The sequence below is a fragment of the Poromitra crassiceps genome (assembly GCF_964638095.1).
Source record: "Poromitra crassiceps genome assembly, chromosome: 6".
Classification (NCBI taxonomy): domain Eukaryota; kingdom Metazoa; phylum Chordata; class Actinopteri; order Beryciformes; family Melamphaidae; genus Poromitra; species Poromitra crassiceps.
Genome location: NC_139627.1, coordinates 465,038 through 490,787, shown reverse-complemented (window position 1 = coordinate 490,787; position 25,750 = coordinate 465,038). Strand labels below are relative to the sequence as shown.

General features: G+C 44.8%; 1 protein-coding gene across 2 annotated transcripts in view; it reads left to right on the top strand.

The window, feature by feature from the left end:
- Positions 1 to 5,356: 5,356 nt before the first annotated feature.
- The window catches only part of dennd2c (DENN/MADD domain containing 2C), a 44,754-nt gene continuing 24,360 nt past the window's right edge, over positions 5,357 to 25,750 (top strand). The window contains exons 1-8 of one of the 2 annotated variants that reach the window (XM_083638012.1): positions 5,357 to 5,703; positions 10,769 to 12,284; positions 13,735 to 13,847; positions 14,939 to 15,030; positions 16,156 to 16,299; positions 20,259 to 20,337; positions 20,617 to 20,661; positions 21,722 to 21,906. In XM_083638012.1, the coding sequence (XP_083494138.1) occupies positions 11,395 to 12,284; positions 13,735 to 13,847; positions 14,939 to 15,030; positions 16,156 to 16,299; positions 20,259 to 20,337; positions 20,617 to 20,661; positions 21,722 to 21,906 (1,548 nt within the window). In that variant the 5' untranslated portion in view covers positions 5,357 to 5,703; positions 10,769 to 11,394. Of the gene's footprint in view, positions 5,704 to 10,768; positions 12,285 to 13,734; positions 13,848 to 14,938; positions 15,031 to 16,155; positions 16,300 to 20,258; positions 20,338 to 20,616; positions 20,662 to 21,718; positions 21,907 to 25,750 lie in introns of both variants that reach the window. The other variant, XM_083638011.1, reaches the window with a different exon arrangement.

The following is a 25,750-nucleotide window of genomic DNA, read 5'->3' as shown; positions in this document are numbered from 1 at the left end:
ATACTCATATATCACTCTGAATATCAAAATAACAGTCTAAATCCGATGTATTTTCATTTATTTAATTGCACGTCGTTAAATAGATAAGATTAGATAAGATTAGCTCAATAAATAATAATAGGCTAACGTGCACTAGCCTGATTTATAGTCCCAGCCCGTTAACGAGGCTATCATCACAACATACTGTAGCGTATCGGGTAATTACGTGTATTGGGGTGTTTCCGTGCTTGGCTAGGAACTGATATGTGTGGGTGTGTTCCTAGGGGGAAGGGGATATATGTGACCAGCGGCCGGGGCGGAGGCCAGTCAGGCCATGTGGGCGAGCTGACCGGGTGGTTGCAGAGCTAGCAGCGAAGCTAGTTGCTAGGAGCTATATTGTGAAGACAAGAATAAAAAGCCTGTACCAACTTCAAGTCTCCAGTTCCTTGGACGAATACTCACTTCGTTACATTGGTGCCAGACAGTAAAGCGGTAACGCCTCTGATTCGGCCGAGAGGGGAGAGGGTGAGAAGGAACGGCAAAAGAGACTGGGTGGTGCGGTTTTTGGGCTCTAGATCTAGCGCTAGTAAGTTAGCTACCAGGGGTGCTAACTGCTAACTGCTAGCTGCTAAGACCACGTGCGATGGTGCGCGGAGAATGGCCATCGGTGAACGGGAGGAAAGGAGAGCTGACGGCGGGGATCAGCTCGATGCTGGCGGGCATGGAGGCCCGTGTGTTGAGAGAGGTTGGACGGCTGGTGGAAGAGACTCCTGCCTGGGCAGTAGAGGTGATGCGGGCGCTGCGAGAAGTCATGCAGCGGGTGGACTTGATGAGCGCGGAGGTAATGCAGCAGGGAGAGCGGCCGGAGGAGCCACGGAAGAGACTGTGTTGGACCTGCAGAGAGCCGGGCCACGTGGCGAGGTGGTGCCGAGGCGGTCCCGGGAGACGGACCGGGTATGCGGGACAACGACATGGACAGCAGGGAGCCTGCTGGGCATGCGGCGAGATTGGACACCTGGCTAGAGAGTGTCAAAAGGCTGTCGGAGATCGGGGGACAGCGGGAGAAGAGAGACGTGCAGGCGGCGGACAGGTGAGACTCTGCTGGACTTGCCAGTCGCCGGAGCACTTGGCCAGGGACTGCACTGAGAGTGGGGAGGCCGGAGGTGAGACACGGGCTGGGGAGAGTGTGAGCAGCCGGGGAGAAGAGAGCGTTGTGACGGATAGGAGGACGGTGCTGCAGGGGAACAGCCAGAGGGAAGAGAGGGACATCGTCTGCAGCGTTGTTACAGTCGGGAGAGCGACGCTCGTGTCTCCGAGTGAGCGAAGGGGGTTACCGCGGGGGGAACCGGCCCAGCCTAACCGCTATACACCCCCTTGCACTGCGGAGAGCCGAGGGGAAGATCGACGCCGGTGGTGTTCGCTCTGCTGTCCTCAACCCTGGAGGAGGGGGACGGAAAAACGAGCGGAGAGCCGAGGGGAAGATCGACGCCGGTGGTGTTCGCTCTGCTGTCCTCAACCCTGGAGGAGGGGGACGGAAAAACGAGCGAGTGCGAGGCCGGGAGGACGACGCCAGGGTCATCTGGAGAGTCGACGGGCGCGAGTGGAGACCGGAGGACGAGGATGTCGATCCGGTGCTCGTTCGTGCATTTGGCTACTGGAACAAACAAAAGGGGGGACCGAAAAGAGTGCTTCAGGTGGGACAGAAGCTGGGAAAAGGGGGGGATGGAAATGGGGTTTAAAAGAAAAGTTAAGGAAAATGTGGGGGCTTGTGTTTAATTGAGATGTGGGGGTTATTGTTGAATGGGAAATGTGGGTTGAATTTAAATGTGTGAAAAAGAAAGGAAATAATGAAAAACTAGACATTATGGAGTGCCTAATGGGAAACTAGACATTATGGGGGTACCTAATGGAAAACTAGACATTACGGAGTACCTAATGAAAACTGGACATTATGACGGGGGTGCTGAAAAGAAAAGACTGTTTGTTGGGGAATTAGAATTTGATGTGGTGATGGGAAAAAATATTGTGTTGGGTGTGTTTTGGTACAGGGGGATGTGTGTGGGTTGTGCATGTCGCGTAGAAGCGACATTAAATTTGTGTGGGGGAAATGTAGCCTATCGGGTAATTACGTGTATTGGGGTGTTTCCGTGCTTGGCTAGGAACTGATATGTGTGGGTGTGTTCCTAGGGGGAAGGGGATATATGTGACCAGCGGCCGGGGCGGAGGCCAGTCAGGCCATGTGGGCGAGCTGACCGGGTGGTTGCAGAGCTAGCAGCGAAGCTAGTTGCTAGGAGCTATATTGTGAAGACAAGAATAAAAAGCCTGTACCAACTTCAAGTCTCCAGTTCCTTGGACGAATACTCACTTCGTTACAATACATTTAATAGAAAGTCGAAAAAAACACCAAATCTGTGTGGTCTAGACTGGAGTCGAATCGTGCTTTTATTTTGAAAAACCAGTCCCGGAAATGCCGGTTTTTCCCCATCTTGTTGAGCGCATCAACATGATAGTACCAAGCGAAACTCCTGCTACGATCGGTCAATAAGGTAGGACTTTTGTGACATATTCAACAACAGTCATTCAATACACTATGTTTGTTGTAATGTCGATCTAGTGTGGTAAAGTCAATGTGAGAAAGGATCGCTGAATTGTGACACTCGACTTTTTAGTCCGCTCCGAACACCGGTGAAGCAGCAGTACCGTTACGGCACGAATAGACACGCATCAAAAACCAAGTGGCGGCTGGCTTGACTGTGGTTTCGCAAACGACGGCTCAGTTGACCGCAGTGACATCACGTGCATTATGCCCTCTATAGAGCAGTCAGAGGTGACTGAAAAATGATTATTTTCCACATTAAACCAATAAACTAAGCATTTCAATTATACCAACTTGTTGGGGCTTTCGTTTGTAGCTCAACTAATAAATTCTATATTTCCGACAGCACATGAAGGCTGCAGGATCCAGTCATCCTTGACAGCTGCAGGAGATGTGATGACGTCTTCAATCTCAACAGCTCTTGGAAGATTCATCAACCCGATTCAACCAAACTTTCTCACTCATAGCTGCGTCAAGTTACACACAATCAACCACAACAAAACAGGAACTTACACGGTATTACCTTAAAAGTAAAAGCGTGAACGTGTCACAAAAAAGAACAGACAAGTGCCTGTTTCTAGTTTTAGGAAAGAGCAGTGTATGTTCACAAGTATTGATGACTAATTCTGCTGTGGTACAAGAATAATGTTAATTCTTAAAATAGGTGGCATTCACCGAAGCTTTATAGGCTAATTTGAAATAACCCACAAACCCATGTTGAAATCACAATGTTGCCCTGTGCTCAAGTTCAAGTTTATTAGTGTCCCAAAGGGCAAATTGAGTTGCAGCATATAGACATACAAATAAGAACACTGACAAGAAACAACACAAGTAGCATGTTAAACATGTTACATGCATGTAGTTAGAATAAATAAAAGGCTAAATAAAACATCAAGGACCTTGTTTGTGGCACACAATGACCGATAATGTGCAAGGTAGCATTAAATTGCACATCGATCGGTAAAGTGCACAGCGATCGGTAAAGTGCACAGCGATCGGTAAAGTGCACATCGATCGGTAAAGTGCACAGCGATCGGTAAAGTGCACAGCGATCCGTAAAGTGCACAGCGATCCGTAAAGTGCACAGCGATCAGTAAAGTGCTTCATGTAGTAGCATAAAACATTTGACCATTTATTATTTATTTGTATTTTAAGCCCTGGTTTAGTGGCCTATACTATGAATGCTATGAGTAGGCCTACGATACTATGTATGCTTCCCACCTGCTAAGAGTATACTTCTGGGGGAGAAGTGTGGCAGGGGGGAGCTTGGTATTGATTTATCTGACATTATATGGGAAAGGAGTCTGTCTGTGGTACAACTCTGCTCAGTCAATGGCAGACACCAGCTGATCCAATTAAAAGTTGCTCACCATCTTCACTACTCCAAGCATAAATTGCACAAGATCTATCCTTCTGTCTCACCACTGTATGACAGCTGTCGGGTGATAGAGGGCACACTATCTCATGCCTTCTGGTTCTGCCCTTGTTACTAACGGGGTTCTGGGCCAAAATATTTGATTAGTACTCTAAGGCCTACAAAATAACCCTGCAACTGGAGGCGGAACTCGCAATATCCGGATGCTCGGACTCCTCTCTGAACTTCCCTACAGCTTTGCAGCAATCTCTGACACTCGGGACAACTGTCGCCAAAAAACGTATTCTGAAGGAATGGAAGTCTTCCTCTTCACCTTCTTTTCACGTGTGGCTAATGGACATGATTTCTGTTATACAGATGGAGAGACTCAGGTCCCTGAGAGCCAACTCGCTTAGAAGGTTCTCAACTATCTGGGACCCGTTCTTGGCCTACTTTGACAAGGTTAAGAATGACAAGTGACTGAGGTTGGAGGTGACGGATGGCTCGACAATCTGGTCTTTCATGGGCCCCTTGCGTGGGGTCCCACGCGCAATATCTTTTACAAGCACAAGCACCTTATGCGACTGGTAACACTATGTTGTAATGTTATATGTTATATGTCCCCCCCCTGTGTCTGAGTTTGTTTTTCTTGTTTGTGTATTTAAAAAAAAGAAAAAAAATAGTATAATTCTGGGGGAATATACTGAATAGCTACTTGCTGTTTGTAGCTGTAAAATTGATACAAATAATAGATTGAAGTTGAATTATATTGGGGTGTATGTAACTAAAAATGGTAACATTTGATTACTTAAATAAAATAAAATGCTTCTGCAGATACCTTCTTATTTTCATGTTGGTACTTTGCGATACAGTTGGGGAAACATAGATTCGTCAGTAACCTCGCGTCACCAGGCTCTTCTCGGCGAGAAAGAGCCTGGCTCCCGCCCACAATTGATTTTGTCACCCTACTGGTTCCGGGCCGGCCTAGAGCCCGCCCTAGACCGGATGGCAGCGTTTCTAGCTCGTCAACTTTCACGTTAACTTGACAATTTGACCCAAGTATCAGAACGGCAAACAACAAAACAAAGATGGACGTACCGAAGTTCTTTTAGAAACATTGCGGATTCACAATCTCACATCTTTTAAGCCAATACAGAAGCTTTGCATCAGACAATTAATCGAGGGAAGAGACATCAAGCTAACAGCAACACAGATGTTTTTTGGCACACTGCCTTCCGGTGTTCATTCTGGTTCCGTGGTTTACGCCTCATGACAAAAAGCGGGTGGAAGGTGCCCAGACTAATTCGTCAGAGGGTTTTATTTTGGAAGTTACAACCGGAAGTTATGTCTTATTCTGCCTGACTTGACACCTATAGACCGGACTCCGAAGGAGGGCGAGGGCTTTCCTCGAGACTGCCAGCCTTTCTGCAATGCATACGTTGTTTGTTGTGTGTGACGTTATTAGTTTGGCAGGGCCCTTTCTCGCCCGCAGGAGTACAGTCCTCCCATAGAAAGTTACCCTTTTTATCTTTGATAAGGTGCTTAAGAAGCCAGCGTTAGCATGGAGCTAGTCAGACAACTGTGACTGAAGAGCGATGGAAGCGAATGCACAGGGATATAACGTGTGTTTGTCTTTGCAGAGAACATGAACTCTGCTCCTCACTGCAAACTAACCTGACCATTGCGAAAGACATGCCGGCTTGCATTGTTTTGCTCTACCGTTACATTTGATAGCGAGTTACAGTACGCTCTTGTCTGCTGTGTGACTCAAGAGGTGAGTGATTTTCTTAATTTTTTCTTTCTTTTTTTACATTCAGTTCATTTACTGTCTTGCCGTCAAAATGTGAGTTGGGTGTAACGTGGCCGTCTGCCGTTGTCTATGCGAAGTTGATACCCGAAACAGCATGTGAAAATATGCCTATTTAAAACTGCCCTGACTTGTACACCACATACAATAATTAGCATGAAGACATTTTCTGTATTGAGGCGGGCCCATTATTCATTTCGGAATCGGCACACACCCACAAAAACAAACAAACAAACAATCCTTTATAATTGGTCCGTTTGTGATCAGCACAATCTGTTGTCCACCAATAACGTAACGTTACTGTGGTGGATGGTGGCGAGCAGTGATTGATTACCAATTATAGAAGGTTGAGATGAGATTTGACCAAAGTGAAGTGATTTGTGTTGAATTCCGAATTAGAGAATGAATTATGTTAGTTTAAAGTTTAGTTAATGTCCTGAGTCCTGAGTCCTGACGCTCCAGGGGGTACCAGGTAATTATTACCTGGTAATACCAGGTAAGCAGTTAAATGGGAGCCTGCTTCAATATTTTACAATCAACTTATCACCAGGTCATGGACAGTTAAATCTTAATTCTAAATTATGAAAGGACTTTACTAGGCTATCTAACGAGAACCTTCTGTAAGTTAGGTGTTGCCAAGTTTAGAGGAAAGAAATGTAACATTAAACCACATAATATTGAAATCAGCTGGAGTGCGCTGTCCACTAAATCCTTCACAAGGCGAGGTACAATCGCTATCCCATGTTCAAGCATATCTCTCCTGGTGTCTTCCAGGTTCACCATGCCTCCATCCACACTCTGGACACTGAATAGATTTTAGCAAGAAACCAGAAAACAACCAGAAACAACCAAACGACACCAAGTCACGGTATTTGTCATGTTAGACTGGTGTAGTAGCACCCGTTCACACGCCACAGACACGGCACATCTGCTGTGTTCTGTTGGCCCGGCCTGTACCACCACATTAAAGCCTCTTGTCGGTGTCACCTTTTAATTTGGCACTTTGCAAACCCTCACTTTAGCTTTATTAAAGCGTTAACTGTCACTGTTTACCGTAAACCACACTCATAGATTACTCCACCTCTGACAAGTTGGGTCATGTCGCAATTCTTGGAGAGGGCGTTTTGTGGCTGCTTTTGAAGCCTTGAAGGTGCAATTAGGTTTCATTTAGCTGCCAGGTGATGAAAGGGTACTGCGGATTCAGACCTTCTGTGTCTGGTTTCTACCTCTGAGTCAGTGGCTTTCACTGAAAATACCAGGATGTCTCTCCCCAGAGTTGACAGCGTTAATATGAACTTCTATGATAGTTCTGACTCTGACTTGCCTCTGGCTGTCACCTGATATCACAGCACCTCACAGTTTGCTTATGCAACATCTAGCCTATGTAAAAGTCTGTGGCGACATGTCACCTGGATGCTGTGGGAAAGACACGGAATGGGACAGCTTCAGACATGTTGGCAGAAGTAGCTGGATCTGTGGACGTATTTCAAAGAGAAGCAAACGTTTGTCTTGTCACAGGGCTTGGATAGGAGCTGGCACTAAACATAGCCCAAATCGGTGGTTGTAACTGCGTGCAAATCTCTCTGCACCATAATTATGGACAGTGCGCTGATCCTTCTTCCTGCATCTCAGGAAACGCAAGTCAGGGCTTCCTGTGTAGTGCGCCGCACACACGGACAAACCATGGGAAGTGGGTCAGTGTCGTAGTAGCATTGTCATTGCGGGATCCCGCGGCGATTGAGTGGCATTGGATTGAGGTCAAACCCAAACAAAGGCATCAGTTGCAGGCCTGACTGACCGACTGTCATTAGTTAAATGTATTCCCCCCCCTCCTGGCCTGACTGACCCACTGTCTCTAGTTAAATGTATCCCCCCCCCTCCTATACAGCTCTGCTGGAATGCAGCTCATATTATGATCATGAGCTGTGCAGTGGAATTTTACCATGTCTCCCCTTCTCTATGCTTTCAGCCTTGGTCGTAATGTGCAACGTGTCCAAATGGTTCGGTTCCAGCGAGCCAGGAGCGAGTGCACAGTAACCACACATGGATGTGGAGGCGGGGAGCACGAATCGGAGCAGATGCCGTTGCAAAAAAAATAGTTTTTCATGATCATGATTTGAAGAGCGGGAACAAGAGCTTGATTTGGAATATTGCTTCATAGTGTCCATATCCTGTTTCTCTGGTGTCGCCCTCAGACAAACACTCTGTAGAGTCTACAGTGTGTTTGTCTCTTGCCTCTCAACCACTTGAAGAGTGTTTTTCTTGCACTGTGTAGGTAGGTGTGGTTGAGATGTTTTCCATGATCCTCCCAACATGTTTGTCACTGTTGTGTTGAGAGAACAGATTCATGTGTTTTCTTGCTTCTCAAAGTGGGCCAGGGGACCCCCTGGAACCCGCGGGGGGGGGATCTTTTATTTTCAATATAATTCCATCCATAAGTAACATAATGACAGAATGTATGACTATTTTGGTCATGGGTTTCATACACTTTCTGTAATAAAACCTCTAAAAGCAAAAATCTTACCTGATGGGGGACCCCGGGACAAAATCTTATCAAATGGGGGTCCATCCGTGGTCTGAAATGTGTGTCAATTTAGGGGTCCTTGACTTGAAGGAGTTTGAGAACCACTCAAATGCAGCTGCCATAAAAATGCTGGAACTGTCCATTCTTCTCAGTCCTCTGAAAGAGAGCTTTGAGAGAACAGTCAATTAGATTAAATGTCATACTGTATCATTGGCATTTCATATTCATACTGTAGCTGACCTGCTATGCTATGTGGTCAGCAGCTACAGGCCAGTTCCCCGGGCTAGAGGAGGTTTTACTGTAGCTGGCCTGCTATGTGGTCAGCAGCTACAGGCCAGTTCCCCGGGCTAGAGGAGGTTTTACTGTAGCTGGCCTGCTATGTGGTCAGCAGCTACAGGCCAGTTCCCCGGGCTAGAGGAGGTTTTACTGTAGCTGGCCTGCTATGTGGTCAGCAGCTACAGGCCAGTTCCCCGGGCTAGAGGTTTTGGGCAGCTAAAGATACACACATATTCATAGTATTCCGATGATGTCACAAGCCTTTTTCCTACTAATATGGCGCTACAATACACACATCTCATTGGCTGTAAGTGTCACTTGATTGTAATCACCTGTTAATTGGTCACAATCACCTGTTGTTTTACTACCAAAATGGCCGTGTGGTGATGTAACACTTACAGAATACTATCAATAGGACTGGGCAATTAACCGAAAATGTATCGAAACTAGCCTGCACGATAAATTGTATTTTCATCGTCATCACAATATGAACATGCGCAATAAACACTTGGCAGAGACTGCCTGAAACAGCAGAAATCATTGTATTTACACGCGCCATGCCTTCACACTCAGCATGTCATCGTTTTGTCTCGTCTTGTACTGTAAGTGCACACCTTTCTGTTGCAGCGGTGGACTCCGTCCTTCTAAACACGCTGTGTGTAGTTATTAAGGCTTGAGTTGCTAACAGAAACCCATGGCATGTTTGGGGTCGATGTTAGCACTATTAAATCAGAAAGACTTACAGGCAATGTACACCAGATGTACGGCTGCGTTGCGGATCCGGATTGACTCTCGCCCGTGTTAATTGATGGGCGATACATGCGGTACAGAAAAATTACGCACCTGTTCTATTTTTGTCAGATCCCACAAAGTCTGACAATTGACATGAGTGTGGGTCTGTTTGCAGCCGTACCGGAGCCGCACCGCATCTGTTCCGGAGGCGGTGTACAGTAGCCCTTAGGACCTGTATAGCTAATATGCATATTTCAATATTTGCTTATTTATTGCAAGTCATATCGTCATCTCAATATTGAACAATGTTATCAAACATTGTAGATTTTCCTCACTAGGGTATCCCCTAGGCCAGGGGTGGGCAACTATTTTTCATGGGGGGCCACATGAGAAACCCAGATTGTTGCCGGGGGCCGAACAAATATTGTCATGCCGTAACCCATGGATGGGCAACTTTGATGATAGAGAGGGCCACAAAAAATGTCCTCTCTACCAGGTTTTGCTGAGGGCCGAACGGCGCCAGCACGAAAATCTTTGGGCATTTGAAGCCAGGTTTAGAGGAATAACTCATTTTAAATTAACAGTTGTGATGTCATTATTCAGTCTTACTCTTAACCACCAATATTTGATCCTTTTCTCACTCACTCCTATGTCACCACCTGCTCTCAGGGCTTGAAATGAACTTTTTTGACCACCTGCCAATATGGCTGCTAGATTTTAAAGTTACCAGCCAATTAGAATTTCCACTAGCCGAAATGTTTTTCTTGAAATAAACCAGAATATGAGTGGGTTAATTTAAACATAAGTATCAGTAAGTGGCCTGGGATTCTCAAAACCTGTGCTGAGGGTCACACAAACAAAAATGCACTCTTGAAGCTAAATAAATCCAAAATCAATGAGTTAATTATTTAAATTTCTACTTCAATGTAGCCTTTTAGTCATAAATATTATTGAAAGATATTCCATATTCCAGACTGAAATGCTATAACAGAAGTGGAGTATTGGCCAGAATGACATGAACATTTGGATCTTGACAAAGTTCAAGGTCACTGTGACCTCACAACGCAAACTAATGGCGGAGGCATAAATCCGCGGTACGGTCATTCTATTTTTTAATAATGCCCCAAAAATTTGATGGTGATTCACCGGAATGCATGAATCTTTTTGTTAAATATTTTTTTTAATGAATATAATTGCAGTGGAAATTGCAGACTAATTACTAATTGCACTACTAGACAGAAGACAGTGACTTAAGTGTTGTAGCTGTCAAACTGTTACTGTCCCCCAGATCACTCTGTGCTGTCAAACTGTTACTGTCCCCCAGATCACTCTGTGCTGTCAAACTGTTACTGTCCCCCAGATCACTCTGTGCTGTCAAACTGTTACTGTCCCCCAGATCACTCTGTTCTCTCCTCGGCCCTCCCCTGTGTCGTCTCAACTTGTTTGAAGTGCGGAGTGATTGATGAGTAATTTTGTGTCACTGTCTTGTCTACTTTGTAGGTGGTTTGTAAAAGGAGACGAGGGGGAAATGTTAGCACAAGAAGACGTCAAGAACCTGCAGGAAGGATCCCTCCTCTGTGCTGCTGTCCTGCTCTGGATTCATTCAGCTGTCTGTCCGTCTCCCCAACGTTTTTTTTCCAGATTTTTCTCCCATTTTCTCCCCAATTCCCCCTGCTGATCTGGGGAGAGCCGTAGACTAGCACATGCTTCCTCCGATACATGTGCAGTCGTCAGCACCTTCTTTCCACCTGACAGCGAGGAGTTTCACCGGCAGGACGTAGTGCGTGGGAGGATCACGCTATTCCCCCCAGTACCCCTCCCCTCCCCCAACAGGCGCCCCGACCGACCAGAGGAGGCGCTAGTCCAGCGACCAGGACTTATACACCACTGGCTTCCCACCTGCCGACACGGCCAATTGTGTCTGTAGGAACATCTGACCAAGCCGGAAGTACTGCTGCCCGGAATTGAACCCCCGTCTCCGCGGTGGTAGGAGAGTGTTCTTACCTCGACACGAGCCAGAAGAAAAGAGAGTGTTCTTACCTCGACACGAGCCAGAGGAAAAGCCTCATGCGTTCACCAATGGGGAAGTGAGGGTGAGCTGGGCTGGCACTTAGCCCCCTGTCGACATGCTGGGGGTGGAGCAGGCCAGGCGAGCGGGCGCAGGGCTTGGCGGTCTGCAGAACGGGGCCACCGTGGCCTGGCAGGCCCCCTCCTTGGGGAGGCCCCTCTGTCAGGAGCATGGCGTTAACATCAGGCAGAAGATCTCCCAGTGGGAAGGTCGCAGTGCCCAGTGCCGCAGCCAGGACGCCGGGGTCAAAGTGCACCCTCCGGTCTTATCCCGAACTCAGTCTGGCGATGCCCTGGGGAACGGATTCTGCAGTGATGGCTCCAGAGCAGGACTTCAAGGCAATGCCAACCTCTCCAAACCTAAGAGCCTGGGCTTAGATTTTCGGGAAACTGAAGCACAAGCTGGACTTACATCAGCTGGTAGAAGGTCAGAACCTCTGCGGAATTGTTCCAATGAATTTTCAACCACAATCCTGGAAAATAAGCCAGTTGTAGCAACTGTACGCGCATCTCCTAAAGTGGATGCTAACACTACAAGCTCTCCAGGCAAACAAATCATCACCACCAATGGGAACCAGCAAATCGCCTGCGTCTTAGATGTGGAGGTTATTGCCAAGCCTGTACCTCTATCGACTGATGACCAAGAGGACAACCTGCCATCGGGGAACTTCTACACCTCCAGGGGCTTCTGGCGGAGGCTCGAGGGGGACAAATTACTCTGGGAGAAAGGTCGCGAGTCCTCAGGGGAGACTCCGGCTCCACCCAAACCTCAGCGGACATTCCGATATCGGGGAAGTGGCGATGCTACGGAGCATCCGGTTCGATGGGACAACAGATCGCCTCATAACAGCCACTCAAAAAGCGGCGGGATAGGCCACCCGCCTAGCTGCCCACCTCCTCTGTGTCCTGCTGCTAAGACCGACGGGCTTTCAAGGCATAAAAAGAACAGGTGAGGTGATGCACCTGTAGAGCACAAGTAAAAAACACATTCCTCAACAGGTCTTTCCAAAAGATTCAAGATTCAAGATGTTTATTGTCACTTCGGTTGCACCTCAAGTACACTCGTGTGAAATTCTTAGGCCAGGAGGCTCCACAGGACATAAATATAGCAACGCAACACGTAGCATAAGATAGCAAATCCACACAGAGCAATAATAATAATATATATTTGAAAAGAGAAAAACAACCAAAAGCAGTGATAATGTAAATTTGAAAGGAGAAAAACGACAGTGAGAACACTAGCAAAGGCAGTGCAAGGTGCGGTGATGTCATTTTCAGTCAGTCATCTTCAAAAACATATTTTGCTGTAAAGTATATTGAAGTGGGAGGGGACATTTCTCCCAGACCTTTCTCTGATCTGAATTATGTGAAGAAAATAACTCCTACTGGTAGAATAAGGAAGCACGCCTCTTTGTGAAAACACACATTGGAAGACCTCTGGCTAAAAATACACTGGTGTTTGTTTACTATTGTGTTATACAATATTAATGCTACAGTTGTTATGAAAAGGTGAAATGAGCTATGTAGACCAAAACCGTGTTAAGGCCCAGGATGTAAAGATGCTTAAAAGTGGGGCATTTTAACATGGGGGTGAACGGGAACAAGGGGACTTCTGAGCCCTGCCTCAAGTGGCCATTCAAGGAATTACAGCTTTCGGGGTTACTTAACATCCTCGTGGGAAAGGGGCAGAGCCTGACCACTGTGTTGAACCCAGCAATTATGTTAGCTTTTATGACCTTGTTAGTTGTTAGTATTGCCTGTTCAGTTCATGGTGTGGTGTGGCATGGCATGGCATGAACCTTTGACCCATTTAGCCACACCTCTGGATCCCTTGACTCCTCCCTTGGGTTTGACACCAGTTACGTTTGTATTTTGTCCTGTCGTTACATAGTAACATCAGCATTGCAAAATGATTGAGGGGAAATGTAAACTAGACAGTATTAAACAGGCTATGCATGACGACACTGTATTTCCCTTGTTAAAGCTTTCAGGTTGGTACAAAAGTTGCACAGTGACTTGAATAGTTGGGTGGAAGCAGTGAATGTAAATATAGTGAAAGTTATGAATGGAAATTCCACTTGAATTCTTGGCTAATATATCAGGATGTCCATCATCTCCCTATGAAAGTCTATTGTTTATAACTGCGATGACTGAGATTTTCATAGTGCCCGCCCCGCACCCACTCCTATTTCTATCTCCCTCTTTTGCTCAGATTTTTTTTTAAACTTATACTCTCAATCATTTCCTTTCCATCAACGTATAGAAGTTGGGCCGAGGCAGTGGCTTTAAAACAAAAGTGACATTGTAACACATCAGAGTGAACAATAGTATGCTGGCTATCTTTAGGGCAACAGCCTGGCTCCTCTTTCTCATGGCCCCTCCCTCCCTCCCTCCCACAGGAAGTCCTTTGAGTACGAGGATGTGGCGCGGCTGACCGACAAGCAAGATGAGTCCAGGCGCTCGAGTCTCTACCACGCCTTCTCTGATGACAATATTTACGAGGACATCGTCTGTGAGTCTCTGGAACTGAACAGGACATTATGAACAGGACATTATGAACAGGACATTATGAACAGGACATTATGAACAGGACATTATGGGCCTGTTGTAAACACGCTCCCCTTGATCATTACGCTGAATCTGTCACAACTTTCAGACGTCTCAAATGAGCCCGGCTGACTTGTTACAAACAGACAAAGACAGGAAGTCATAAAGACCATTGGGTGCTAGTTATTAGTTATTTGTTGAACGTAGAGTTCCGCTGCTGAAAGAGCTCTTGAAGCTACAGTGTGTTTTATTATTACAACAGGGGCCTGGAGAGAAAGCTTTCTGTACTGGATGGTAATCAGGTGATACAGGAATCAATGCATTACTCAAGAAAACATACTGTATCAATCAGTGAAGAGCATTTCAGAAAAGTCTTCACAGGGTCAGACCCTGTTCCCACTGGTCATGGAATATTTTAGGTATTTTCCAGATGGGAAAAGTCAGTTCCTTTTGAGAAATTCTCAGGAAGTCGGGGGGAAAATCAGGAATATACCAGAATTTATTTTACAGCTCCATGGTCCATCAGGGGATCCAGATGGCCCCCAGCAAATTTATGAATTGTTAAACTTCATGATTATTGAACAATGGCAGCTTTGATGATCATCTCTCTATCTGTCGTACAGAGGTAGTCATGGAATTCTGCACAAAATCATATCTAACAATAAATATATTCTCATATTTGGGTCTGAGAGACAGAATCTCATCAAATTGGGGTCTGTGGCACTAATGTGGACTGAATTAGGGGTCCCGACTCGTTGATATGAAAGGTTGATCATCAGTACATTAGATGGTGCTTTTCAGCTGTTTTACTCCATAATATCAGGCCCACCTGGACACCAGACTGTTGACTTTTCTGAGCTGGAAAACAACATCAACAGACCAGGAAGGAATAACATATTTAGGTCTTGGAAGTGTTCCAGCTTGTGGAAAGTCATGGAAAAGTCAATTGGTTTGTCAGTAACTGTGTGCATGTTCTTAAAAGCTAACAACCAGTATGGAAGTCACTATACAGTATATAGACCCTATCTAAGGTTCAATCTCCCTGTGCTCCCTCAGGTGAAGGGACCCGAGAGAACCCCTACGAGGATGTGAAGCTGTCCCCTGCCTGTCTGCCTGTTGCAAAGCCCCAGAGCCCTCACGCCCCAAAGGTAACTCATTACATTGATAGAAGTATTTGTCTGTGTGCTTGTAAGGTAACTCATTACATTGATAGAAGTATTTGTCTGTGTGCTTGTAAGGTAACTCATTACATTGATAGAAGTATTTGTCTGTGTGCTTGTAAGGTAACTCATTACATTGATAGAAGTATTTGTCTGTGGGCTTGTAAGGTAACTCATTACATTGATAGAAGTATTTGTCTGTGTGCTTGTAAGGTAACTCATTACATTGATAGAAGTATTTGTCTGTGTGCTTGTAAGGTAACTCATTACATTGATAGAAGTATTTGTCTGTGGGCGTGTAAGGTAACTCATTACATTGATAGAAGTATTTGTCTGTGGGCTTGTAACAAGTACAGTAGTTGGCTGCATGGTCCCTCCTCAACTTGAGAGACTCGTGACATTTCTCACCAAGAAGGAAGAAGGAGTAATGCAATTCACCACCATGCAGTTTAGGGCTGGGCGATATGACTTAAAATCAATATCACGATTATTTCAAACTTTTACGTTAATTACGATTAGGCTTGCTGTCGTGCTACATTAGATGTTACCGGTGTTACACGGTGGTGGGGCATACACCGATTACATAACATGCCCACCAGTAACACCGTTCATTTTGATGGAGGAAGAAATGAAAGAGAAAACTCTGCCCGCTCGTGCCACTTTCAGCGTGCGCCGGGGTCAATTACAAGCGCTCCCTCTGGGCTGCAGTGTGCCTGCTCTGTTCATCATCTCTGGTTAGACCAGCAAGTAACGTTAGTTATACATGTTATGAGCACAAATTATGCCCCCCTCATGGTAACACCCTTAGCTAAGCCTGCGTGTGTATGTTGTCATTGCGGGCCATCTCTGGAAATGTGCTTTTTTTTACCACAGCTAAGTTAGCATCGATGCTAGCGGGACTTACCCAGCTATCGCCTGCTTATTGCTGCTTGCTGGTAATGTTAATCCCATGTCAGAAAAAGTCTCCAGGTTTGGTGCTAACGTTGTGAGTGTCTGTGAAGCCATAGTTATACTTTGCGGATCCGCGAGTCCAAGTGACGTAAATGTCGGTTTTGTTGTATCTAATGCAGTTATTTAAAAACAAGTGATAACTGCTCAGTTGATCTGTTGCAGCTCCCTCCTAAGCCACAGACTTTACGAGGCTATGCCGGCAGAGTGGAGAGGACGTCCCCCAGCCTCTCGACCCTCGCGGACACTCCCAAACCGGCCACACCCCGACATCCAAGCACTCAGAAAACACAGAAGGCGCCTCAGCAGGTAAAGCACACTCGCATCTCAGATCTCATAGTCGCAAAGTTTGGATCGACCGTGAGTACTCAGGAAACACAAAGTGGGGCATCTGGGTAGTGCAGCGGTCGGCGCCGAAGACGTGAGGAGCACGAGAGCTGTGATTGGCCGCTGGCTGGCCGGCTCGAGCTTCCGTGTTTGGTGTGTTCCCTCCCTGCTGGGAAGCGGACGCCCATAAACGTTAAGGAAGCACGCCTGATGTTGGAGTATGTACGGTATAAAGTAGGGATGCACCGATCGATCGGCACGTGACCGGAAATGGCCGATTTTCACGTGATCGGCCTCGATCGGTGATCTGTTCCGGTCACTCTAAATAGCCGATTCTGTGAGCCGATTTTCACATGACGTGCGCGCACCCCAAAGCACCGAGACAGGCACCCAGCCACCACACCACACACGCCAGCATACCTTCCTCGTTGTGGATTTTTTTCACCGTCAGTGAAGTAGACAAAGCTCGCAGTTTGTCACACATGCAAGTCGAAAATAAGCCGTGGAGACAGAGATGCGGCCGAGTCCCGCTCGGCTGGAGTCCAGTCAGAGCGGCTCGCTTCACCTCACTGGCCCCTCTCTCTCTGCTCTCTCTCCCCGGGAAGCGGTGCTCCAGCAACCCGCCACCGCGCACAGCCGGCTTGGCGAGGTGAACGCGAGCATTGTGTCCAGTATGATAACCATTCCCCGACCTGCTTTTCCATTCCACATCAGCGCTGCTGCCTCAGCCTGTCAAGTCATGTTGTAACGTGACGTGGATACAGGAGAGACTATTTGTTTCGTATTGCAAATAGAACGACATGAGAACGACGGACATAATAATAAAAATGCATCGGACTCACAAGTGTGCAACGTTTTCTGTGCGTGACGATATTTTTTCGGATGGCAGATAAAAATACGCATACCAAACTTCGGACTGTGTGTAAACTCCGCCTGATATTCAGACTGAAGATCGTTACTGTAACTCATAAACTCATTTCCCCTCTACTCAAGAGGACTGGTCTGGAGCCAGTCTATAAACTCCTTGTCCATGGATCATTTTGATGTTCTGTTGCACCTGTTTTCTTTTGGAAAAGTAAATGCATGATAGCTGTGGGATATAGGCTATTGGATTTAATTAAATTTTTGTATTCATTGTATTTGCACAAAAAAGCTCTGTCCAGTAGCCTAACCTGGAACACTTTTATTTTGAGTGTTTGAGTGAGAAGGTCCTACTTCATGCAAATGATAAGAATTGTTTATTTGTTTATTTGGATCCCCATTAGATGTAAGAATTGTTCTATGAATCTTAATTTTTAAACAAAGTTACAAAAACGTTTGTGTAAGCTGTCAATTGTTGTTTTTAGAAAAAAAAATCGGAATCGGCAAAAATCGGTATCGGCAAGTCAGACTATTCAAAAATCGGAAATCGGAATCGGCCAAGAAAATGGCAATCGGTGCATCCCTAGTATAAAGTGTGTGTGTGAGCTGATGTTGGAGTATGTACGGTATAAAGTGTGTGTGTGAGCTGATGTTGGAGTATGTACGGTATAAAGTGTGTGTGTGAGCTGATGTTGGAGTATGTACGGTATAAAGTGTGTGTGTGAGCTGATGTTGGAGTATGTACGGTATGTCTCAACTCCAGGCTCACGTTGAAGCATGTTCCTCCTTTAACACAGTCTTCACACATTCAAGCCTCTCTCTTGAAGTGTTGTCTGCCAGCTTCTGTAAAGCTGTTAGTTCTCATTATAAACATTCTTTTCAGTGTTAACCCTAATTAAATTAACCTTGATCTGTGTCTCAAACTATGGTGTGTTGGAACCTTGAATCTGAGGGAATTGGGCCTGCAAGGTCCTTGAAAAGAATTTTATTATGGATAATGCAGACAAACATCTAAGGGATAACATGAAAAGTGTTATCCACTTATTTCCATCATGGTCCCTGATCTTAAGAACATGACATACAGTAATATAAGAACATCAAATAAAACAATACAAATCAGACAAAGGATAAACGGAACTTGAGATTAAAACAAACATACCATAAAACAACGGTAAAAACAATAAAACAATAAAAGGAACTAGAGATTAAAACAAACATACCATAAAACAACGGGGGACTCTACTCATATTTTATCCTAGTTTACTCATCAAGAATTTCTTCAGAAGGTTTTTAAAACCATTCAGGGAATTGGCTAGCCTGATTTCGTTGGGGATTTTGTTCCACTCTTCCAGCCCAGAATAGAGGAACGTGCTTCTTCCTACTTTGCTTTTCAGATTAGGCAATTTCAGATCTGCTATTGTGTCATATTGTGACATATTGGAAGTACTTGTTGAAGTAGTCGGGGCAACGGTCATGTAATATTTTATAAACCATGACAAGTTTCAACTGTTGGACTCTGCTTTGAACTGGGAGCCAATTCAACTCTTTGAAGTGGGAGGGGCCAATGTGCGTTCTTGGACTAGGTAATAAATACGAGGTAATAAATAGGCGCCGGATCTGTGGGTGCTCCGGCGCCCGAGCACCCACGGAAAGACCCACGGGGAAATGGGGGGAGCGAGAGAGAGAGAGGATTGATATGCCTACTGCATGTGCCTGTGTCCTGTCAAGATGTCAGTACAGTTACCAAACACACTGGAAGCGTCTGATGGTGGCGTTTTGAAGTCCACCTGTTGTTTTAAACTGCTGAACACTATAGAGGCACTAGACACGCTCTCAGCTCTCTCAGCCATACATCCATGATCCCCTCTCTCTCTGTGCAGACACTTTTTTCATCCCTGTGTCTGTCTCCATGCTCCACAAACTAATCTCACTGCAGTTTAAATATAGCAAGCATGTCAAATATAACGCTACACTGATATTCAAACCTATACTACTTTGTTTGTTTTTGGGCTTTTCCTTGATTTCTAATAATTTAAGGGTTGCCCACAGTTGTTTTTGTCCTTTTTATGCTCTTCTGTCTTTGTCTTAAAGTAGTATTTTTTTGGCCTTGTCTACTAATCTTTGCACTTTGTTTCTAAGGGCGTTGTATGTAATATAAAGATCTGGTGCACTGTTTCTCCTATATTCTTTTATTACTTTATTTCGTAGATAGATATGTGTCCAGGATCTCTTTATTTATCCAAGGTTGAGTCCTCTGTTTGATCGTTACCTCTTTTGTTGGAGCAATTCTATCTAAGGCCTGAAGGAAGTGACTCTGAAAGTGATGCCATGCTAAGTCTACATCACAGCTTTCCATAACAGTAGACCAGTCCATACTATTAAGCAGATCCTTGAATTTATCAATATCATATCTTCTCACGGTTCTACTTTTAATGAAATTGTGACAATTAACCGGGGTCCTCCTGATCTTTCTCGTACAGAAGGTTAGAAAGTGTTCACTGACAATGACACCACTTTGGGAGATTTTACATTTGTCAGAAACCATGATGAGGTCAATAGCAGTTTGACTATGTTCACTAATTCTAGTGGGTTCGTTTATCAATTGAGTGAGACCAAAAGTCTTCAGGAAATGAGAAAGAATTGAAGAGTGGACCGTTTTCATTCAAAAAATGGATATTCGCGTCATCCAATAGAATTACCTCACTGCTTAAAAAATCATTACAACTAGCACATACGTTTTCCAGGGTTTCCACATCGGGCGGTCTGTATAGCGCACCAATCAGTATTGGTTTACTTTTAGTGAGTAAAATTTCTATCCAGACTGCTTCTAGTTTGTCGACGTTTAGCTATAACGCGATAACTTTCAGCTTCCTGTCCTGCCGGCTGCTGCCTTGAACTCCTCTCCCAGGCTGTGTCTTCATTCACGCTCTAACTAGCGTACTTTCAGTGCAATCAAAAAGAATGCTGGAATGTAATGGTAAAAAAAAATGCTGGAAATCCATAACATCATGATGTACTCAGAAGCTGTTAAATCATGATTCCCTGTAATTCAAAATGACAGGTTTGTGTGTGTTTTGCAGTACGTCAACAAGATCGAGACCATCTTCGACGCCAAGCGAGGGAGGAAGAGAGTGAAGAGCCAGGGCAACTCGGCGCGAGGTATGACACGCACTCTCACAGATGCCCTCACGTCGCATGCATCGACACTTCAACCAGATTACGTTTAATCCTCTCTGTGGAAATACCCCCGCGTTTGATGATGCACACAAGGCCAGCTGCCACAGGGCCAGCCGCTGATTAGCAAACAAAGCCTGACTGTCTGCGTTTGATTACGCTGTCTCCATCTTTTCCATTCCTCTGCCCCTCGCTCATCTCTTGCTCCTCTTCATCCCTCGCTCATCTCTTGCTCCTCTTCATCCTCTTCATCCTCGCCCACAGAGGAGACCAGCGGGACAGAGAGTGATCCTGAGGACAACCCTAAAGGTACAGTAGCGCTGTACAACTCATCTGTCTGTATTGCCACTCTTTGTTCAGTCTGGTTTCATATAGGGTTCCCACAGGTCCTTGAAATTCAAGGCTTTAAGTTTTTGAAAATAGACATAAACTGATATACTGTATACTGTGCAACAATAGAAATTGAAGTTATTTTGATTTTGATTTGATTTTTGATTGATTTTCTACTTAAAACAGCACAGTTGAGAAGTATTTACACATTCAAGCCTCTGTCTTTTTTCCTTCAATATTTTATTTTCAGTTTTTATAGAACAACAAACGAACAAGACAAACAAGCTCAGACACAGGGAAAAAACAAACGTCATCAATATCCAACATTATAACACTACCAGCCACATAAGGTGCTTATGTGTTTGTAAGAGATAGTATGCATGGGATCCCACGCAAGGGGGCCATTAGATACCCACCGGACGAGCCTTCCGTCACCCCTGACCTCAGTCACTAGTCATTCTTAACCTCGTCGAAGTCGGCCAAGAACAGGTCCCATATACGTAGCCGAGAACCTTTTAAACTACGGTAGTTCGTTCTCTCTGTTTTTAATAGTTGTCTGTGAACTTCTGTAAAGCTGCTAGTTCTCATTATAAAAATTCCTAATGTTGTAATTAATTGATCTGTGTCTCAAACTATGCCGTGTTGGGTCTTGGGAACGTTTCAGAAGATGTGGGAACCCTGTTTACAGGTCAAATGTTAGAAGTATCTTATTCTCATGGAATATGGAATCTTTAACATCATACTGAAATGTACGTATTTTTTTGCATTTTTAGCTCATTCGAATGATCATTCCATCCATACACCTATTTGACAATTTATGCCAAAAGAAAGGGCCCCAAAAAAAGGTTTTCTTGTATTTCTATAACAAAATCTCATTACTTTTACTTACTGGAAAATGGGAAGTTTTTAGTGGTGACTTCATTGTGTGCATTTTACACTGTGTGCCACTGGCTCAGATTTGGCGGGGAATGTGCTGCATTGCTTTAGGGCACAAAGGCAGATTGCTTTATGGCATTGTGTTGCGGGGGTCTTCCAGCAGGCTCCAGGCGGTCGGTGTACATCCAGTCGACGCTGAAGCGCCGACCGGGGTACCGCACCCTGGAGAGGGACCTGATCACGCTCCAGCAGCAGCAGCTCTTCCAGATGTTTGTGGTGGTGTCGCTGAGGAAGGGCTCCCCGGGAAACGCCTACTCCCCCGAGATCACACAGCAGTTCCCCAAAATGGTTAGATGAATAGCCTGTGATGAATATGGCTATTGTTAGTATTTGTCTAATTGGGATCATGTCAGCATGCTGGCTCAGTGGTTAGTACTGTTGCCTCACAGCAAGAAGGTCCCGGGTTCGAACCCTGGTCCAGCCCAGGCCCTTTCTGTGTGGAGTTTGCATATTCTCCCCATGTTTGTGTGGGTTTCCCCCACGTGCTCTGGTTTCCTCCCACCATCAAAGACATGTATGTTAGGTAAACTGAAGAAAATAACCACCGCACACTTGAATTTACTTACTGAGATTTATTCAGTGAACAACGCGTTTCACGGGTATGCGTCATCAGGTTCACTCACTTTCACTCAATTCAAGTGTGCGGTGGTTATTTTCTTCAATTTATGTTTCATGTTCCTGCAAACCGACCAGCACCTGATCACACTGGCTGTGCGTGGGGAATCCTTTTTGCTATCCACCTTATTTTTGAATGCCCCACTGTAAAAAAAACAATTGTGGGTATTGTTGCAGCTTGCCATTTCCTTTGTTATAGTCGGCTGCAGACCCGAATTATAAACCGGAAACTGGAGTACGTTATAAAAGTTATAAATATACCGTAAATTTCGGACTATAAGCCGCGGCTTTTTCCCCGTTTTTTGGCCCTGCGGCTTATATAACGGTGCGGCTTATCTATGGATTTTTTCAAAAAAAAACAGAATTCTCTCTTTTTTAGCACTCTTTCTAACTATAAATCCACTTCTGTTTTAATTTCCTCTCTTGCCCTCTTTTCACCACACCGCGGACACTGTGTGCACTGTAAAAAAAAACACAGGTGGTGTTGTGTTATGTTGTTTTGTTGAAATGTTAATAAATGGGAGCTTCCTCAAACAGCCATCTCTTTCCCGACAATCCCCTCTGTGCATGAACCCTTACATATGGTAATTAAACATTAAAACACAATTAAAAAAAAAAAAAAAAAAACATTAAAACACCTGCGGCTTATAGTCCGGTGCGGCTTATATATGTAACAAACAGGCAATTTTGCTGCTGCGGCTTATACTCCGGTGCGGCTTATAGTGCGGAAATTACGGTAGTCACGTTATAAACAACTAACCAACGCTGGGGGTCCCTATGGAAATAGTGTTACTCAAAATGGTTAAAAGTTAAATCAATTTGGTCATTCAGTGGCATTTTACTGCCATGTAAAGTAACTATTACGCTAGCCGCTAGCATTAGCCACAGTAGCCGACTACCCACAATGCATTACGTTATCCCAGCACCCGAACGACACGGCTGTAGAGCAGAATGGCTCTGCTGTAAAATCCTCATAGTTGTCAAGTTAAAACAGTCTATTACACCGGAAGCGGAAGAAGCACCCATCAGGCATCATTGCAGCTAGAAATAAGGTGGATAGACATGTATGTTAGGATTAATACTCCTGTCAAAGACCAAGGCACTGGCAAAAGAGCAGCAGTGGGTTGCACCAGCTGTGCGTAAGTTGAAACGTAACCTAGTTTGAACGTAAAGTCTCACTAAGTCCGAGTTTACGCACTACTAAAAATATTTGGGTTGCACCAAGTGAAATACCGTAATTTCTGGGTTATAAGCCGCACCGGAGTATAAGCCGCAGCAGCAAAATTGCCTGTTTGTTACATATATAAGCCGCACCGGACTATAAGCCGCAGGTGTTGTAATGTTTTTTTTTTTTTTTTTTTTGTGTTTTAATGTTTAATTACCATATGTAAGGGTTCGTGCACAGAGGGGATTGTCGGGAAAGAGATGGCTGTTTGAGGAAGCTCCCATTTATTAACATTTCAACAAAACAACATAACACCACCTGTGTTTTTTTTTACAGTGCACACAGTGTCCGCGGTGTGGTGAAAAGAGGGCAAGAGAGGAAATTAAAACAGAAGTGGATTTATAGTTAGAAAGAGTGCTAAAGAAGAGAGAATTCCGTTTTTTATTTTTTTATTTTAGTTACTCACAGTACTATTGACCAGTCCAACTCAAAAGATATTCGGCAGTTTCACTTTGAGCTCTTGTTCCGCCGCTGTCCATCAATGGTTATGACGAGTCTCGCTGGGTACAGTACGCCAAAGCGATATCCATTGACTTTAACCTTTTCGATGATGCTGTTGTATGTTGCGCGTTTCTGTTGCACCAACCCGGAGAGGTCCTGCCGGACGAAAAAGCGCGTACCCTTCTGCGGGGAAGAGGCTTCTTCCCCGCAGCCTGGAGGATGAGTTGACGGTCGGGCGCTGATGCGCTTTTCCGCATTAGAAACTCTGTTCACGGTTGCCTTATTTTCTTTAGTGAGTGAGTGGATGGACTTCTGCACGTTTTCAAACTTGTTTTCAAGCTGCTCAAAACCTCTGAGCGATGTCGGACTTAATCGATAGTGTTTCACGGAGTAAAAGTTAAGCCCAAGCCGTGTATCTCCAGCCTCCAGCAGGTGAGTCATTTCCTCATTCATGGCGGTGATTGCTTCGTCTCTTTTCTTTCTGCTTACTGGTTTTCAGTCTTGTGCTTCTTCCAGCAGACATTCGCCCCACTCTTTAAAGTTATTCAGTTGGTTCTGGTCACCTTATTCATTTTAGATCAGATCGCTAAAACATATTGTTTGGTCTGGTGTAGCAGCTGTCTAGCTGAGCGCCATGTTCACCGTGATGCCGGTTGATTTCCGCCAAATGATGTCAAGTCAAGTCAAGTCAAATTTTATTTATATAGCACCTTTCATACACAAAGGCAATTCAAGGTGCTTTACAAAAAAATAATCGAAAAAACAAGCAGCAAAGCAATGCACATAAAATGTGCAGATGAAGCTGTGTAACCTGTAAAATCCATCGATTTTGGAGGTCACCGAGTGGCCGTTTGCTGAAAAAATCCATAGATAAGCCGCACCGTTATATAAGCCGCAGGGGCCAAAAAACAGGGAAAAAGCCGCGGCTTATAGTCCGGAATTTACGGTAGTTACAACGTAGGCATAAGTTAGAACTTAAAATTTACACCTACGTCTTACTAGGTGTAAAGTCCTCCCTAAAATAGCAGTAGTCACGGATTGCAACTTGGCACCGTGACGCATCGTGGTTTTGCGTCCGCAACGTGCTCTCCGTGATCAATTATTACACCCTTTGATATTTATGACTCACGCTTTTGTTTCCCATAAGCTGCAGCACTGCATACAAATTCAAATAACTGCAACAATTTAGCGAGGCAGGATGGTGGTAAATTAGCCTACAATACTGATGAAGAGCTCACTGATAAACGTTAACAGTAATATGAACCTAAACGAACGTTACTCAATAACGTTCTCATTTGGTTAGTGTTGATGAAATATGAAAGCACTAATTTGCGGTGGGCAACATGTCCCGACTGTTTTCACTCCAATTAATTAAACAACCATAAATAAACACCGTTTCCATCGTGCTTTTCACTGATTGGCTACAGGAAGTGAAAACGTCATTTTCCGCGACACTATTTTGGTTAGTATGGACTTTAGGGTCTACTAGTTAACACATTCACTGCCAGCCTTTTTTTTTTTTTTACTGTAGGTAGGTTCTGCCAGAGGTTTTTTTTGAGGATTCTGGCTCATTTTACAAGAGCCGAGGATTATTTTCTGCTTGGACTTTGTGAACACAAAGTTCACAAAAGTACTAATAGAATGTGTGCTTTCTCTGTCTAAAAGAGTTAGTTTGTAGAGTTAGTAGTTATGTAGATATTAGCCGTTGAGTACAGCATGGTTTCAGCGTCTGAGACTGGAAGCTGAGATAATCGCAGTTTTGTGAAATTCAATCAAACAGGCAGAACAGTCACTTTAACCATTTATTTTTGGCATCAGTGAGAGATCAGACATCTAAACAATATAGTTCTG